This window comes from Hypomesus transpacificus, chromosome 16 (assembly GCF_021917145.1).
Source record: "Hypomesus transpacificus isolate Combined female chromosome 16, fHypTra1, whole genome shotgun sequence".
NCBI classification, from domain to species: Eukaryota; Metazoa; Chordata; class Actinopteri; order Osmeriformes; family Osmeridae; genus Hypomesus; species Hypomesus transpacificus.
In genome coordinates this window covers 5705361-5724766 of record NC_061075.1, presented here as the reverse complement: position 1 = coordinate 5724766, position 19406 = coordinate 5705361, and the positions used below count along the sequence as shown (strand labels likewise).

General features: G+C 43.4%; 1 protein-coding gene across 2 annotated transcripts in view; it reads right to left on the bottom strand.

The window, feature by feature from the left end:
* The window catches only part of negr1 (neuronal growth regulator 1), a 218204-nt gene that overhangs the window by 68990 nt on the left and 129808 nt on the right, over positions 1–19406 (bottom strand). For both annotated transcript variants that reach the window (XM_047036986.1, XM_047036987.1), the window contains exons 4-5: positions 10800–10931; positions 2191–2311 (exon numbers count right to left, since the gene is read on the bottom strand). In XM_047036986.1, coding sequence (XP_046892942.1) covers positions 2191–2311; positions 10800–10931 — 253 coding nt within the window. The remainder of the gene's footprint in view (positions 1–2190; positions 2312–10799; positions 10932–19406) is intronic.

The following is a 19406-nucleotide window of genomic DNA, read 5'->3' as shown; positions in this document are numbered from 1 at the left end:
CGACTGAACCAGGAAATGATATGCCGTGTCTGCCAACGCTATCAGGCTAAGAAAGTTGCGGGCGGATCGGTTGAAACCAGAGTTTGGCATGGAAAACCTGCTATCGAGCAGGTTAGTTTCAAGGAGTAAGTTACCATGGAAACTTACCAAATGGTTTCGTTACCTCTCTTTCTGGAACGCGGAACTCGGAGTATGCCTCTTTTCAGGGTTAAACAACTCAAAGTTTTCATTAAACCCGCTACTTGGAATACCCCCCTGGTTAGCACAAATCGGACAGATGCCCCCCACCCAGATTCGGCGCCCTCTGCTGTGCAACTAGCGTGTCCCATCACAACGTTTGCGTGATTTTTGGTGCGTTTACAGCAGCATATTATTGGCCGGCGAGGCTGTGATTGGAAAACGGGACTGGAGCAGTTTACTCATGTGAATGTTTGCTTCCTCTGGAGTTGCGCTAGCTTGTTTGTTGACTTTCATTGGCTGGAACAATGCGTGCAGCGTCCATGCTGCATGTTTTTTCTGTAAAAGATAGAAATTTGAACTAACCCAGTAGGCAGTATCACTTGACTTATATTTTATACCAAACAGAAACACTTTATTAATACATTTATTGATATATCGTGATATCCATGATATGGCAAAATCCATATCATGGCACAACGCAATACCGGTATTCGCGTTCATACCGGTATACCGCCAACCCTTAACTCATGTGTAAACCACTTGGCTGTTGATAACTTTGTTCCTATGCTGGAGGCTTCATAGACTCCCCATCACACAGCCTCAATTGACCTATCGCTAAGCCCCGCCCCTCGAACGCAAATGGGCCAATGGCAGTTTAGTAACAGCTGCACTCAGACATGTTCAGTTTACAACTCCATAGAGTAGCATTAGGAAAAGGGATTCTTCTCTTGTTTGTTGTAATTTATGTGTAAAAACAATGGTCAAATGATGTTCATGGTGTAGATGCAACACTGATACAAGGTATCATGAGAGGATGGGCAATGGGGTATATTTTATCCCATTTCCCAAATAAAAACAAGTTATGTCTTTAAAATGTTAAAATGTCTCCGGTGGATAAAGCTGTGTAGTAGACCACACAGTCGACTCAATGTAACGAAGATAAACAAGGATGTCATCACATTATTGCAGGGCTCTCAAGTTTTGAAGACATGCAAGAGTGACATTCTCTCCAACCCCCGTCAGGGGGTCAAAATGTATTAATTAATTGCTTTTTACCTGACATCTTTGAAAGGCATCAATGATTAATGCATCCATGGCCAGGATATAATAATAAATATGACATTATTTTAAAGGTCAAAGGAATCGGGACTATGTACATCCCGCATTGGGTTCGATCCTGCCATCTATGACATCCCAAGCGCCGCCACTACCAACTACGCCAACAAAAAGCTAGATAATCGTTGATGCGGGTGGCGTCTTAGTTACCTGACCAGTGAGTTTCACCGATACACACCGGCTAAATCTATGAACTACTTGTTCTGAGCAGGTGTTGTCAGTGAACAGGCTGTAAAACTGTTGGTTAAGAGACTCGTGAAAAACTGATGACCTGTGCATGAGATAAATTATAATAATAATAATAATACTAACAATACCAATAGGGTTCCTCCTGACGGAGGAATCCTAATAAATGATGATGAAAGAATTTGGAGGAATACTTTCTAAAATATATTTTAGAAACATTTTCTAACATTTTCATGGAAGAGCAAGGCCTTGGATTATGTAAACACTAGAATAATTCACAAATTCCCGTTTAGCCATTTTTATAAATTGAATCAACCCTGTTATTATAATTAGCACAGTGGGAACTGATGATTGAAACTGTGCTCTCTAGGAGTGGATAAATTATGGGTAACAGGGTATAATTTGGTTTTCAATTCAAGACCCAGCACTTGAATTTGCACCGATTGAAATACAGTATGTACCGAGAAGGTGCAAATTAATTCCCCTTCCGGATTTTCTAGGACCTATTCATAGTGTGGATGAAATGTGAAACATTATGCTGTGACCAAATACATCAGTAGTTGAAAGCTTTTGTATGGTAACCACTGTTATGCTGTGACCAAATACATCACTAGTTGAAAGCTTTTGTATGGCTCATCACTGTTATGATTTTATAAACAGATATAGAGCCACTCATTAGTGGTCAATGTGGAAGGAGAAGGGTCTCACCTTTTCTCTCCCTTGTACCACTCAAATGTTGGGATAGGAACAGCTGCAGCCTCACACCTCAGCAGAGCAGTGCGACCTAGCCCTACCGCATGGCTCTTCGTCTCATGGATGGTTGGAGCAACTGGGACCAAGAAACAAAATGTCACTGTTAGAAAAGTAAACAACAATTTTGTCCTCATAAAAAAACTTTTCTAATATATATAAAACTTTATTTCAGATGCCAAGTTCCATATAAAATAAGACAGAGCTATAAAAAAGAGAAAAACAAAAAGATACAACATATATAAAACAGTGCATTGAAATGTATGAAGACTTTTGTGCCAATGTCGTCTTGAGTTTGAAGTAAATCGATAGCAGCTCTTTAAAGGGTTGATCAGAGCCTACTATACAGTTCTCAGACATGAAACCATAAATCAATTGTCTCAAGAGTGCCTCACAGGTTGGTACGTGCTTCGACACAAACAACTGACTAGCACTATGCCACCTAGGTACATTAAGCAGCAATCTAAAAGCATCATTTTAAGCTACTTTCAGTCTCTGTATACTCCTTTTCCTGTAAATAGACCACAAATGAGCAGTGTACAATGGTGTTATGTAGGTTCTAAACAGGGAACATTTATCTGAATCTGAGCACATAGAAAACGTCCTTTACAACATATTGGCCTGAGAATATATTCTACAGTGCTGTCGATATATATCGTTGTCATCTGTCCACTTATCGGAAATGACATGGCCCATATATTTTATTTCCTCACAAACACCAAGGGGACTGACAGATAAATAAAAGGTCGGGAAGGTTCATTTCCTGTCCTGATTACTTCTGACTATCATTATGTGGCTTTTCTTTGCATTATATTTTAAATCATGATCTATGCCATACTGAGAGCCCACCCACAGTATATGTTGCAACCCAGCACTATATGGGCTGAGTAAGACCAAATCATCTGCGTACGTCAGGTGATTGACAATAGATTCACCTACAAGACAGCCTGTATTTGTCTTATTCAGCTGGCTTCATAAGTCGTCCATATACACATTAAACAAAAATGGAGTTAACATTCCTCCTTGTCGAACTCTGTTACCAACATGGAAAGGAGCTGATGCAACATTGTCCCATTAAACATGTAAAGTTTGATTGGCATACCAGAACACCAAAATCCTCACGAGGTTTAGGGACGCCTCTCGCTAGCAGCTTCATAAACAGTTTTTCATGACTAATTCGATCAAAAGCTTTGGAAGCATCAATAAAGCATAAAAATACAGATGAATTAAGACTTGTGTACCTGGAGACAATCTCCTTCAGAGCATAGATACAGAGATCAGTACAATGGGCCTTATTCTCGAACGCAGTTAAGAAGAATTTAAGAAGGAAATTCTTCTGAATTAGATTTAGGAAAACATTTGGCATTCATGAAAGTTTTCTCATTTGGGATTTGTTCTGAACTTCAGAAGACTTTCCGAACTCGAAATAGCAGTCATAAATCGGCCAGAGTTGTCTCAAATGCGATTCCTTAAAAAAACCATAAGGATCAAAGGAATGGCATTTAAGAAAACTCTCCGTGTATGAAATGTTAATGAAGTTATGAGAAATCGTTGGTGATGAGAAATCATTGGTGATTGCGTTCACATTAACTCCATAGAGTACAGACTATGGCAAGCCGTTTCATAATTTTAACCAATGAATTCTTGATATCCAAAATTCGAATTCTGAATATCAAGAATTGCATTTCGGATATCAAGAATTCGAATTTTGGATATCGAGAAATAAATTCTGGATATCAACAATTCATTGGCTAAATGATAAAACGGCTTGCCATAACAGACATCCTTGGATTTAAATAATTATAATAATTAACCTTGCTTAGTGTACACTGTTGGATCCAGTGGAGAACAATTCCACTGCTCATCTTACTAGTATGATGTTGCACCGGTTGCTTTTCGCTTGGACATAACTTGCGTTCCTGTTGCTTTCCTAATTGTGTCGATTCTGACTGCACACGTCACTGCTGTTGCATGCCTTTATAAGGAGCTGTAAGGATCTAACTATCATGTCTTCAGAGAGACATTTATATTCATTATCAATTCTCACTGTGTTACTTTTAACACTATTAAATAGTTTACTGTAGTGCTCACGCCATCAGTCAGTCGGTGAACAAGTTTAAGAAAGCTTTGTAGCAACCGATAATATAATAATGGCCAATAACGTAATAACGGACAATAACGTAATAATTTTAATGTAATACAACCAATAACGTAATAAATTGCCAATAATGTAATAAAGTTGTTGAGCCAATAACGTAATAATTTTTTGCCACTAATGTATTAACTTATTACTTTATTGGCTGGTTATTACGTTATTGGCCTTGCATTGGAAAAAAAAACTTTGAAAATGTAATAACAGAGCCAATAATGTAATAACTGAGGTATCACTTTATTTTATCTTACGCGGCAATGACTGGTTCTCCGAAGCATGGCCCACAGAGTTAGTTTCCTTGGCGCCGGAGACATATTCCACGGCTCACTGTAGCCGGTGTGAATCGGTGAAACTCACTCCTCAAGTATGTAACAGGCCACCCGTGTCAACGAAGAGCTAGCTTTTTGTTGGCGTAGCTGGTAGTGGTCGCGCTTGGGAAGTCAGAGATGGCGGGTTCGATTCACAGTCAGAGATGAACACGGTGCGGAAAGGCCTGACAGCTTGCAAGACCATGTCTGTTGCATACATGGTGACTTTAGACAACGCATGAGGAGTACTAACAACCAGTACATCTACACGCATTGTATCCCATCGTGATCGCTTGTTTATTGTGTAGGCATTTATAGCTTAGGGAAAAGATTACTGTGTTGTAATAACGAAGCAACTGTCCACATCAGGGCGGTCTTTGTGCCTTATCGATCTCTAGTCAGACGGCTGACGCGGACAAGCGTGCAGGATAATCTCATTGCGCACCACCTTCATTTAGGCTAGAGGCACTGTCTCGTTTCAACCTTCAGGAGTTCCGAATGGGCAAGCATGCCCGCCATTTCTCTGACGGTGCTAGACCATAGGCCCAGGCACATGCATGTTTGCCTGTCAGTGAATACATAAGGGTATTGCCCAATCCACATTACAGACCAACGTTAGTGCATGGCTTATTTCAATTATTTTCGCCTGTGTCGTACTATGCCTGTGAACATGTCTGTGTTGTGCAGCCTGAAACTATGAAAGCTTTCATCGCCCATTGCTGTGAATCACGAAGTTGCATCCTTCATCTATTAAAGCACTGGTATTGGGCATTTATTTAAATGTACTATGTTCGAGCCCTCAGCATTCTGCTGATGAACGGGCTAAGAGAGCAGCATTTAGAATCAAAGATAACGTCTACCTATCACTTTATCTTGCACATACTGATGATTTAGGTTGGTTGAGGGGCAGTTCTGTTGGCATATGTGAAGCCCTCTGTGACATTGCTTGTTAATACATTTACATTAAGTCATTTAGCAGACGCTCTTATCCAGAGCGACTACAGTAAGTACAGGGACATTCCCCCCGAGGCAAGTAGGGTGAAGTGCCTTGCCCAAGGACACAACGTCATTTGGCACGGGCTGGAATCGATCCGGCTACCTTCTGATTACTAGCCCGACTCCCTCACCGCTCAGCCATCTGACTCCCATGTCAGGGATAATAGGGCTATACAAATTAATCTGATTTGATTCGATTTACTGGTGTCCAATTTGAGACAAGGGTGCTTCGGGCCCTACGTCAATAACACTGTCGAGTCAGTGTTGTTTACGTCCATCTAATGTTTTGCGGTTTGGGGAATTAACCACTAGTATTGTGCTGTGAATGTTTACTATTGTCCTGAAGCGTTCCAAATCTGATACTATGCAAAAGTACCTCTATTGTGATTGCTCGAACTAACTGAGTTTTGTCCACTTCTGAGTCCCTGTTCGTCACCGATGCCGGCAAGGCCATGAAAAGATCCTGGTTCACGCAACGATTCGATGTGGGGGGACCGGAGATGTATCGCACTGCTTCCGGATTGGGGCTGCCATCTGGTCATCTTTCAAGGGCATACAGCCATACTGAGATGATGGGGAGTGGGGACTGGTCGTCCTTGGCTTACGAGCGCTATGTAGCCTACGCCCCAATGCCCTGGACATTGTAGGAGTCCAGAGATCTATGAGCTTGATGTACATTAGGGATGGGAAGATTCACCGATTCGCATCGGTGCATCGGCATAAATGCTAATGATGCGATGACCCGGATCAAAAAAGTGTGCACAGGATACAATGTGGGATGAAATCGCGATGCATCGTTTCTAACATCTAAGCATCGATATAATCCGATGTATTTATATAGAATTATGTGTATGCGAACACCTTTAGTATTTAGAAATTTGACCAATGATTTGTGACCAATAATTTAATATTTAGATAGTTTCTGAAGCACGCTCTTATCTCCACTGCTGTCAGTGGCCGATTCTCATGAAGTGTCTACGCAAAGTTTTGTACGAGTTGGAGGCGTGTTCGGGCGAGTGTTGGCGGAGGAAGAGTTACACGTTCCTACAAATTGCAATAAATCCAAGGTTTGGCAACACTTCGGATTTTAAAAGAAAGATGCGCAATTTGACAAGACCCATGCAATTGGCAAGAAATATCGTACTTCTATAAAGTACACAGGCAGCGCACGGCTAATAAGAGGCTACATGGTATTTGTGTGGAGACGTCTGCCTCCCCCTCGGATTCAGCTATGGCTACAGTCATTGGCTAGCTCCAGTGGTACCCCCTAGCAAGAATAGGAAGCTATTCCTAATCAGTGGCATAAAATTGTGACTGAAAATTACAATTGACATGTGTGCAATAACATCGTTTATCGCAATTAGTTTTATTGCAATATATCGCACAAGATCAAGTAGTTATCGTGACAGCCCTATCGCTCTACTGGCTTACGCTCTGCTTTTTGCAACAAAACTTATTTCGACACTCGCCTGATCTGGGCTGCTTCGGTTCTCCGTGTGCACGCACAATCTAAGCTTATTGAGGTCTAGCTTGAATTAGCGTTGCCTGTTAGTGGAAAGTAACTTAAGTGGAACGGCTTAAAGCTTAAGTCTAAGTTGATGTTTACCTAAGTGACACTTTTTCGTGTAAGCGCGACTTGCGTTGGCGACGTTGATGAAACACCCTCCTGCTCTGCAAACACTAAAACAACAACAATAAATGTTGTAATGACTTTTAAAATCTATAATGTTTCTGCTGTTCTACATTGCCCTCATAATTATGTATGCTTCATACGCTCTGTTTTCCCCTATCTTGTATTGAAATTGGTTGAAAATAAGGTTTATTGAATTATGGTGGACGGAGAAGATTTGCTGCGTGAAATGTTCTTGATAAAGGACGAACATTATCATGCAAATATTTATATCATTAGAAAGCCTTACTTCTTTTCTTCAAAAAATATATAAACAGTTCAGGTATATTAATACCCTGTCCAGATGTCAAAACCAAACCCTGACACATTGCTGAACACTGATATAATGATACTATATTAATATATAAGAACTCAACTTCAACCTGGCTGATGTTAGCCGACCCAGAACATAGGCCCCTATAGACCCAATCTCAACATTAGTGGGCTACAACATGTTTTCTTACCCACAAAAAATACATATCCCCTTTATCTGCCACGATTAAACCTGTAAGCTTTCGTTTTGTTCTTAAGAATGAACTGTAATTGTTTCATTGGACAGTCATTCACTATTAGCTATCCAGCATTTTTACCTGTACCTTTGTTATTACAGGACTCCTGTGCAGATGTCCAGAAGACAGCTTGCTGAACACTCAGAGAATTATACAATGCTGACAATTAACAACTCAACTTCAACCTGGCTGATATTAGCCGACCCATTCCTTACACTAGTAAATACATGGCTTATTATTTTTACTTTGCATTTCAGGATCCATTCACGATAACTACACCATTGCAAAGATTAAACGTACACTTACAGTAGATTTACACCCAATCGTCCTTAACAGAAAATGTCTTATGGCATTGTACAATGCATTTTTTTATCAAACACATCAGAATAATGCTAAGCATTGTTCACCTATTGCACATTTTACTGCAAACAATACGTACAAAGCGTACATTTGTGCATGTTTGAATGTAGTGTTTTCCCTCTTAGGGCCCTATCTTGCACCCAGCGCAATTGACTTAGTCAACGACGCAAGTGTCATTCCTAGTTTGCACTCGACGCAAAGCCGACTTTTCCCGCCACAGACGCACGTCGAAATGACTTTGCGCTCCCGTGGGCGGTTCAGCGAAAAAAGAGGCGTGTTCTGGCGCAAACGTTCCCTGGTGCTATCTTGCAGTTTCCGAAAAACAATTCCACTGCTGACCAGGAAAAACGTGGTCTAAAGTCAATGGCGCATTATTGAGATGCTATTTTAAGGGCGCAAGCTTGGTCCAAGCCCACTGCTGGCGAGGCCAGGGTCTTCTATCTGCGAAGCTACGTTACATTGTATTGATTTATGGCGTGTTACATTTCTTCAATGATTATAAAAAGATTTTCATAAGACATTTCTATGTATGTGATCTTGATTTGTAACAACTGTGGCAATTTCCTCCCGTGACTGTTTAACCAAAGCTAATTTGGTTAGGTTTCTTCTCCCATGCCCATCAGAATCAGAATTCGGTTTATTCGCCATGTAGCCTGTTACAAAAATACGAAATTTACTGTGGCTGGAAGGTGCAAACAATAAACATATACGGGTATAAATTAAGTACAAAAGTACATTAGTTAAACTAATTCTAAGAACTAAACAATTAAAAATTATAACAATAAAAAAAATGTTAAAGAATAATAGGCCTAATTTGAATGAGCAGCATGAGTGGCCAACTTAGTGCAATGAGAAAACTGCTCTGCCTTTTCCCATACAATGTCACTTCTCTTTCTTTTACGGCCCTGACGAGAATGTCGGTCTCCTCGGCTGTGAACCGCTGGCGTGCGCTTGGCATTTCCGCCGTTATATTAGCAATTTGCCATGGAACAAGCGCTGCTCTTAAAGGGAATGTGAGATGATGCTCTGATTGGTTTATTGCACGTTACGCCCAAACCACACCCATTAGTAATGTAGCTACTTCAGACCAACCCTTTTTAGATTTGCGCCAGGCGCAAAGTCATTTATCCCGCCGGTATAATAGCAACAGCGGCGGAGTCACGCCCACAAAGTTACTTGCGCTTTGCGTTTTGATACTTGCGTTTAAGATCGTCAAAATAGGGGGGTATGTGTTTTCACACTGAAACTATAGGCCACAAGTAACACTACAAATGGCAGACCATTGCCCATAGGTGGAGCTACAGGTAGGTTTGCCAACTTTCTTTACCCCAAATGCGGGACACTCTCTCCCCTCCCCCCCCCCCCCCCCCCCCCCGATTGGCTGATTTCAGCGAAAAATAGTTTTTGGGGCTTGAAACAAACAAACGTTTGTCCAATTGGTAAAACGTTGTCTAGTGAAGGTACACGGGACAAATCAAAATCACCCATAAATCGGGATGTCCCGGACAAATCGGGACGGTTGGCAACCCTAGCTACAGGCCACGGACCAATTTTTTTTAAGTGATGGCATTTCCACCCTATAAGTCCAAAATGTCTGAGCGTTGGTATGCATGCCTTACAAACAAACAACAACAAAAAATTCTATAGAACCCATAATATCTGTAGCATGGATTTTTCTATACAGTGACAATTTGTGGAGAATTTTCAATTTTTAAATGGTTCGCTGTGTTTTGGAGGAATCTGTCATTGCTGCTTGCAGCTATATTTATTATTATTATTATAAATAATTTTGCTCCAATAACAAGTCTGGTACACAATGACCATGCAGTGATGTTGATGCCTCATTGCAAAACTGAATCAAAAGCAGATCCTGAAATTGTATAACTCACCACAGCTCACCACATACCTAGAATCCCTAGAAAATGCCAAATCTGCCCATGGCATGCCAGCTGAATAAGAAACTTTATCCTCTTTTGTTTTGTACAAATACAAACAAATAGGCACGCCATAGTTTCACTTAGTCTGTGTTTCAGAAGAGCTGTAAAAAGATTGGATTTAAAAAATCCATCTCAAGTCAAGCTTGTTTGTGCACCATTCACAAAAATACTTCACCATTTGATACATGCATTTACAAACAACACAATGGCATTATGTATCAGTTTAGGGAGTGAAATGCGGGGGACAATGAGTGAAAGCAGAGGTGGAGAAAACAGAAATAAATGTCAAGCACTCTTCCGCCTCAGCTAATTTTCATGTGACAGTGATGACTAAAGCTAGTATCATTCATTAATGCTCTGGGTGCTCATTAACATCCCCTCAGACTTTGAAAGACTCATTACCTACATAATGGCATAGTCCTTATGACAGCCAGACACTTCCTTGCTATGAATTAAACACCTTTGTACAGGCAAAGGGAGAAATGTCTTGTTAAATATAAAGAAACTTGAAACTCGATTTGATTTTTGGTTTACCTAATGACCATGATATCTTATCGATCAATAAAACATTGATTTCAAAGAGGAATTGTACCAATGTATTAGATTACAGTGGAATACAGATATAGGTTCACTTACAGTTGACAGTGACTTTCATCGTCTTGGTGTCTGGAGAGGCAATGTCATTTAGAGCACTGCATTCGTAGTCCCCTGCTTGGTCCCGGGTGATACTTGAGATGTTTAGATATTCTCCACTGCCATACTTCTTGGCTGGAAACAAAAGAGAAGGGAAGATAAAAAGTGTTATCACATAACATATTGAAACAATATCAATAGACACCTAAACAGATGACTTTGGACTAATTATTCATTCAGACCCACATACTGGAATACAGTCAAGACTGCTGCCCCTGTGGCTAAATGCACATCAGTGCTTTCCAGTTGTTGTCAAGACAATAATAAATCACTGGCATGTTGTTTGTTAAACACTCACCGTAATAACTACCCATAAAAATATAGCTGCAAGCAGCAATGAGGTGGCCAAGCAGTCAAATGACCCAGAAAACATTTTAGACATCCTCAGAAAAGTGTTCCGAGTGCATGCAGCAAGGCGGAATCCCAATACTCCCCCTTACCCCTTCCCCCTTCCCGTTACCCCTTCCCCCTTCCCCCTTCCCCTTAGTTTTGCGCGTTCCCGTGAGAGCTAGTGGTGTCCCAATACTCTTTTGGAGCTAGGGGAAGGGCTAAGACCAAGGGGTATACACCCCTTAAAGAGACAATTGACTGCAAAACCGATTTTACCTTGTCATTGTTGAAAAACGACAGTTCGGAGGGTAAACTGAACATATCGTGAATATCAAAGTCCATTGACACCTCTTTCCTATTCAAATCTCAAAAAGAAAAAATTTGGCTGTAAAACTCTAGCTTTTCAACAAAGCCACCGGTCCTACGTAGGACCGGTGATCGCCCTCTTATTGGCTCTGGTCTGTATCTTTGTCACGCCCCAGAATTTACATCCAGACCAGCCAGAGGTAGCGTCTATCTCCGATACTAGTTTAGCTGCGCGCTGCTCTGTGTAGGCTACTTATAAGGAATTACAAAGAAGAACGTTTTGAATTATAACAAGGATATTGATTATGGACCACGGTCGTAAATGCTGTGTTCCAGGCTGTACAGGGAAGGCTAACACTCACAGTCTTCCCAAGGAGCCAAACATTCAACAGGCATGGCTGCTGTTGTCTATGAGAATATCCCGGCGAAGTTTGACACTCAATCATTCATTTGCTCTGAACATTTCACCCAAGACAGTTTGACAACCTTGGACAATTTCAAGCAGGATATGCTAGGAAGCTGAACCTGGAAAGAGGTGCTGTTCCAACCGTATGCTCATTGCAACCGCAAGCTATAAGGACAGTATGATGTTGTGCTAACAGTTATTAGCAATGCTAACGTTTCCTGTATATAGCATACCAGGTAGAATGCTAAATACGTTTCTACACACATCAAATGACTCTAGCTAGACTAGCTGTAGTCGGCATTAGAAGGGAAGCTTCCGAAAAATAGCCAGAAAACGAACTGCAGTCTGGCTTATTGCTAACGCCTGTCTAGATAATCTATTTGAAAGAACTGGAGAAAGGCAGGTTTTAGATACAGGATACGTTAGCATTGCTAGTAACTGTTACTAGTAACACCTAGACTGTAGGCATGTAAACAAGTTTAGCTTGCTAGTTAACGCAAGAGCATAGAATGTGTGATAATTTAGCCTAGTTTATTGGCAATGGGGCTAACGTTGATTCTAGACTGTGTTTCATTCAAATAAATAACCTGTGTAATGAAAATCTACAATTCACGATGCATGTTTGTCCAGATCTTTGTCATGTTATTTTACAGCAAGATATCTAGAGCTAGCCTAGCTAGCTAACTGAAGCCGAGTAGAATCACGATATGGTTTGGTTGCTAAGCTGTAGCCTAACGTTCTACCCACCTAAGTCAATCCAGTTTGCTTCAACAATAGAAGTGGAAACAAGTAATGTTATAATTTCAAATGATATATAGTCAATCTGTTGAAAACAGTGTTGTGTAGACACAATAGATTTATTTGCGCCTTTTTATTTCAAGTCTCCAACTTCGGTGTTTCAGCGAGTGCTGCTGTTGGCCGTGTTGCGTTTTTGCTCCCAGCTTCACTCGTTGATAACCAACCAATCAGCGCGCAGCTTATCTAAATATTAATGAGCATACCATAAAAGGAGAAAAGCTAGTGTTTTTTCCCGGGAACATTTCAGAGGATCTGTCAGAGGGCATAGAACAGCACCCGGGCCATTTTCAACCCAACCAATGTTACATACCCTATTCGGAGACCTTGAAGAACAGTGTGAAATACCCCAAAAAAACAGTAAATTGCCCCTTTAAAACCAAGTAAGATCGGGAGCTTACTTGAAACCTAGGGCTATGTGAATCCTGCGCGACCGGCAACAATGGCGGCCAGATCATCCAGAGAGTCCGATAAATGTAAAATTTTCGGCTTAATTAATTGATTAAAAAAATTATGACAGTCTTGTTTTGTGTTATACACAGTCCTGAACATATATATTTGCAAACATTTTGCAAATCGAAACGTAAAAAAAAATAAAAATATATAAAAATTGCGGGTTGTGTTTTGTATGCCGCACTATCTGATCAAAATGACAGTTTTCTCTACAGTCAGAGTTCGCGGAAGAAGGTGGAATGTAAGGGAGATACCCTTTCCTGAACTTGTAAGGGCGTAATAGTTGGTGAAAGACCCAGAGAAACACGTCAAACATATCCAACGAGGCAAAATCCCGGATGATTTTGGAATCCCTGCCGGACGCATTTTTTAGGTCTTGAAAAAAGGACATGTCCGGGTAAAAGAGGACGTCTGGTCACCCTAATGTAGCCCTTACCCCTTACTTTTGAGGGCCAAGGGCTAGGGGTAAATTAAGGGGAAGGGGTAAGGGGGAGTATTGGGATTCGGCCCAAGTTTGGTAGTTTTGTGATGCTTGGTCTGAAGATAATCTCTGCCAAATAAATTTGGTTCAGATTGGACACAGTTTGTAGGAGTAGTAGAGAAAAAAGGTTTATTCATGAATTCAAAATGGCGGCCGCATCAATTCTACTGTTCACACAAGTTATCATATGTTACACACGGGATGTCGCAAAATATCATGAGACAAAGAAATCACTTAATAAAAGGCAAACAAATCAACAATTATTGGCCAAAACACATTTGTGCTTCCTGCGGCCACGCTCAGTGATCACATGGCACCAAATTGTTTGGACATCCTCTAATGAGGGTTCCAAGTCATCATACCAAGTTTGGTGTTGATTTCTCAATGAGTTGCTGAGATATGACTCAACTTCCTGTTTGATTGCTTTGTTGCCTATGATTGGCTATACCGGACAAAGGGTTTTGAAAATCAAAAATCTTTGGATAACTTCAGTGAGGGTTGCTCTGACGATGATGTGCGCCAAATCTGGGGTAGATTGGTCAAAAATGTTGGGAGGAGTAGCGAAAACGTGTTTTCTTAAAATTCAAACTGGCGGAAAATCTATATAACTGGAAATTGACCCCATAGGATGATTTAAACTAGTCTTGATCCAGGGAATCCAACGGTACCTCATTTTTTAAAACACTGTGGAACAGTGAAGAGTGTCGACGCCCCGCTCGCTTTCCCACAATGCCCTACGCGAGCGTCAACGCCTAGTTTTCATTGAAAATGAATTAGGAGCCGACGCCCCGCTCCGCCCGCTCCGCTGCAGTCTGAACGCACTGTTTTTCTTTTAAAGGTCACATGATATGCTGTTTTTGGATGCTTTTATATAGGCCTTAGTGGTTCCCTGTTCCTGTATCTGAAGTATCTTTCCCGAAATTCAGCCTTGGTGCATAATTACAGCCACTACGAGCAGTCCCACAGTGAGCTTACCTCAAAACGCCCTGTTTCTGTGTCTGTAGCTTTAAATGCTAATGAGGAGGAGAGGGGCGGCAACATGCGCTAATGTTTACAACGGATGTATCGCAATGGCTCGTAGCCCCCGTTGCTGTAAGATGCCTCGAATTTAGCCATTCTCATTTGATCACCCTGGGTTGCAGAGGTGCACATTCATAGTAATTTCAATGAGGAGAAAGGCGGATATCACGGGCCATAACACCAACAGCAGAACGGTTATCCAAATAACAAAGAAGTGTACAACACTGGCGTTACAGCATTTGTATTCACTCACACACACACTTGATGCCATCTACCTTTACATTAGCAACAGTAACTCAGCTGTTAGCTGCAGAGCTAATGTTACAGGCACATTCTAAGGGTAGCAAGCTAGGTAACCATATACAGTAAAGCAACAAAATGATATAGCATTAGTTAACTTACTTGTCCAAGGTTTGTAGCTTGACCAAGGAGAGTTAGTAATGATCCAGAATTTAATTTCAGCAAGGCCAGCTTTGTATTGGCTCAAGTTGAGGAAACAGTAGAGGCTGAAATGTTTGGCGCAGACATACAAAACTTTGTGAAGTTGTGTCGGCGCAATTCCAGCGAAAATAAAATTAAGATACTGGTTGTGCAGAGGCTTGGATAAAGGAACTAAAAAAAGGAACTGGCTCCTTGCGACGTCACAAGGAGGAGATTTTCAAACCGAGCGTTTGAGCCTTTATTTTCTCAAAGGCGGAGAAGAACACCCAGGGCTTGGTTTACACGTAATGAAAATTCTAGCCACTGAAATGATAGGACCTTTTGCTAGATCAAGGTCAGCCACTGTGTCAGTGCTAGCAGTAGATTCTATAGTGCTAGCAGCGTTAGCTCCTCTAAGTGCTGATGGGCTGTGGGTAGTCTTAGCATACCTTGGAAGTTGATAATTCTGTGGTATTGTTGTCTGATTAGGCCTGATGAGGGTTGAACAGCGCCCCGAATGGTCCGAGAGGGGCTTGGAGTGAAATGGGGGACTCCCGGTCGCAGCAGACGATGATGTGATGGATTTGCATGTGTGTAGTAGCTACCATCATGGTGTGTCTGCGATCTGTGTTATGGTTAACTCTCTGTGGGCTACGGATGTAGCGGTATTAGCATCTCACTGCTCTTCGGTCCTTGAGCTGCTAACTGTAAAAATCAGACCCTTCTATCTACCTTGGGAATTCACTGCAGTCGTCATGAGTGCAGTCTACATCCCGCCCCAGGTAGACAAGGCCGCTGCTTTGGATGAACTGTATGGGATTATCAATGGTCTGGAAAATGTGCACCCAGAGGCAGCCTTCATTGTTGTTGGTGATTTCAACCGAGCTAACATGAATGAAAGTTCTGCCCAAGCACTATCAGCATATTGACTTCTTCACACGTGGAGACCAGATCCTTGACCATTGTTATACAACATTCAAGGGCAGTTACAAACCCCTCCCCCGCCCTGCCTTTGGGAAGGCTGATCACACCTCCATTCTTCTCCTCCCCGCATATGAACAAAAGCTTAAACAGGTCAGACCGGTTGAGAGGTCAGTTCACCTATGGAGTGATGAGTGTGGGGCGACCCTCCAGGACTGCTTTGACACCACTGACTGGCTAATGTTCAGGGAGGCAGCTGATGGGGACATTAACGAATACTCAGACACTGTCTCCAGCTACATCCAGCACTGCATTGATGACGTTGTCCCCAAGAAGGTTGTCCGGTCTTTCCCAAATCAGAAGCCCTGGGTTGATGCCGCGGTCCGGGCCAAGCTGAGAGCCCGCACTGTCGCCTTTAACTCTGGGGACCCTGATGAGTACAGGAAGGCCAGATACGACCTTCTGAAGGCCATCAAAGCAGCGAAAAGGGCTTACAGGACCAAGGTGGAGTCCAGCAACCATGGCTCTGACCCCAGTCGCATGTGGAGTGGACTTAAAGCCATTACAGACTACAAAGGGAGAGGCTACAATGAGACCCAGTCCTCTGTCCTACTGCCAGACGAGCTGAACTCCTTCTACGCTCGCTTTGAGAGGGACAGTGACACCCCTGCAGTGGAACTACCTGAAGGCCAAGCCAGTGGTGTGCCTACACAAACTGTAGCTGAGGTGAGGCTATGCTTTAAGAAGATCAACCCTCGCAAGGCACCTGGCCCAGACGGCATATCAGGTAGGGTCCTCAGGGGCTGCACTGACCAGCTGGCGGGGGTCTTCTGTGACATCGTCAACCTCTCCCTTAACCTGTCTGTACTCCCCACCTGCTTCAAGAGGACCACCATTATCCCTGTGCCCAAGAACACCCCCAGGGCTGTGTGCTCAGCCCTCTCCTGTTCTCCTTGTTCACTCATGACTGTGCGGCAACGCACAGCTCCAACCTCCTTGTTAAGTTTGCTGACGACACAACCATCGTGGGCCTCATCTCTGACAGTGACGAGTCAGCCTACAGAGAGGAGGTTGACACCCTGACATCATGGTGTCAGGACAATAACCTCTCTCTTAACATCAGCAAGACCAAGGAGATAGTTGTGGACTAGAGGAAGCGGCAGGAGGAGGAGCATGCACCCCTACTCATCAATGGATCTGAAGTGGAGAAGGTCAGCTGCTTCAAGTTCCTCGGGGTGAACATCAGCAATGACCTCACTTGGTCTGTTCACATGGACAAGGTGGTCAAAGCGGCCCGTAAGCGTCTCTTCTTCCTGAGGAGACTGAAGAAGTTTGGTATGGACTCAGTCATCCTCACTAACTTTTACAGATGCACTATAGAGAGCATTCCGACTGGTTGTATTACAGTGTGGTATGGGAGCTGCACAGACCAGGACCGCAAGGCCATACGAAGTGTGGTCTGGTCTGCTGAGTTCATCATCGGCAGGAAGCTCCCAGCCCTACAGGACACCTACCACACACGTTGCCTAAGGAAAGCCGGCAGGATTCTAAGAGACTGTTCCCACCCATCCTTCAGTCTCTTTACCCCGTTGCCTTCTGGCAGGCGTTACCGCAGCATCCGGTCACGCACACGACTGGACTGGACAACAGTTTCTACCCAAGGGCCATCAGGCTTCTGAATGGACATTGATATGGACATTGATTTTCTGCACACTAGTCACTTGTACACTGTCACTTTCAGCTACTGGTTGCTCTATCAGTAACTTGCACTACTGTACCTCACTGTACCTCGCCAACAGGCTCCTGTATGGTCATTGACAGTCACTGATCTGCAAATTTGCACTATTGTACTGTACTCCACTTAGGTTAGAATAGGTTATAGGGTTGAAACAGGTTTTTTGTGCATTTAGGGTTAGTATAGTGTACTATCTATTGTTATCTGTAATTTAGGAAGTTTTAGTATTAGGGTTAGTACAGTCGATATTTATTGCTATCTGTATATTTAGGAAGTTTCACTTATTTAAGCTCAGCATTGATGTAAATTGTGTTCCGTGTACTTATATGTTATGTTATGCCAGGTGCTTGTGTTGTCTTGTCTTAAGAATTTCAGTGCCCAGTCTAACCTTGTGTTGTTCTGTGTACCTGACAAGTAAAGACTTGAACTTGACACCCGAGGTCTCAGTTGGATGATCGACTTTGTAGTCGTGTCGTCGGACTTGGGGCCGAATGTCTTGGACACTTGGGTGAGGAGAGGGGCGGAGCTGTCAACTGATCACCACCTGGTGGTGAGTTGGCTTCGATGGTGGGGGAGGACGCCGGTCAGGCCTGGCAGGCCCAAACTTAATGTGAGGGTCTGCTGGGAACGGCTGGCAGAACCCCCTGTCAGAAGGAGCTTCAACTCCCACCTCCTTCGATCATGTCTAGGGGGGGGCCGGGGACATTGAGTCCGAATGGGCCTTGTTCCTGGCCTCCATTGTTGAAGCGGCTGACCGGAGCTGCGGCCCCAAGGCGGTCGGTGCATGTCGCAGCTGTAGCCCTCGAACCCGGTGGTGGACTCCGGATGTGAGGGATGCCGTCAAGCTGAAGAAGGAGGCCTATCGGACTTTATTGGCTGGTAGGACTCCAGAGGCAGCTGATGTGTACCGGCAGGCCAAGCGGAATGCGGCTTTGGCGGTCTCGGAGGCAAAAACCCGGGCATGGGAGAAGTTCGGCGAGGCCATGGAGAATGAATTCCGAACAGCTTCAAAAAGGTTCTAGACCACCATCCGGTGACTCGGGAGGGGGAAGCAGTGCTCTGTCAACCCTGTATAAAGTAGGGATGGTGCGCTGCTGACCTCGACGGGGGACGTCCTGGATCGGTAGAAGGAACACTTCGAAGACCTCCTTAATTCCACCAACACGCTTTCCGACGTGGAGGCTGAGTCTGGGGACATCGGGGGGGGCCCTTCTATCTCTGGGGCTGAGGTCGCCGAGGTGGTTGAAAAGCTCTGCGGTGGCAGGGCCCTTGGGGTGGATGAGGTCTGCCCGGATGTCCGCCCGGAGGTCCTTAAGGCTCTGGATGTTGTAGGGTTGTCTTGGTTAACACGAATCTGCAACATTACCCGGACATCGGGGACAGTGACTCTGGACTGGCAGACCAGGTGGTGGTTCCCCTCTTTAAAAAGGGGGACAAGAGGGTGTGCTCCAGCTTTAGGGGGATGACACTCCTCAGTCTCCTGGGAAAAGTCTATTCAGAGGTCCTGGAGAGGAGGGTCCGTCGGATTGTCAAACCTCAGATTCATGAGGAGCAATGTGGTTTTCATCCTGGCCGTGGAACAGTGGACCAGCTCTATACCCTCCGCAGAGTCCTGGAGGGTACATGGGAGTTCGCCCAACCAGTCTACACATGTTTTGTGGATTTGGAAAAGGCGTTCGACCG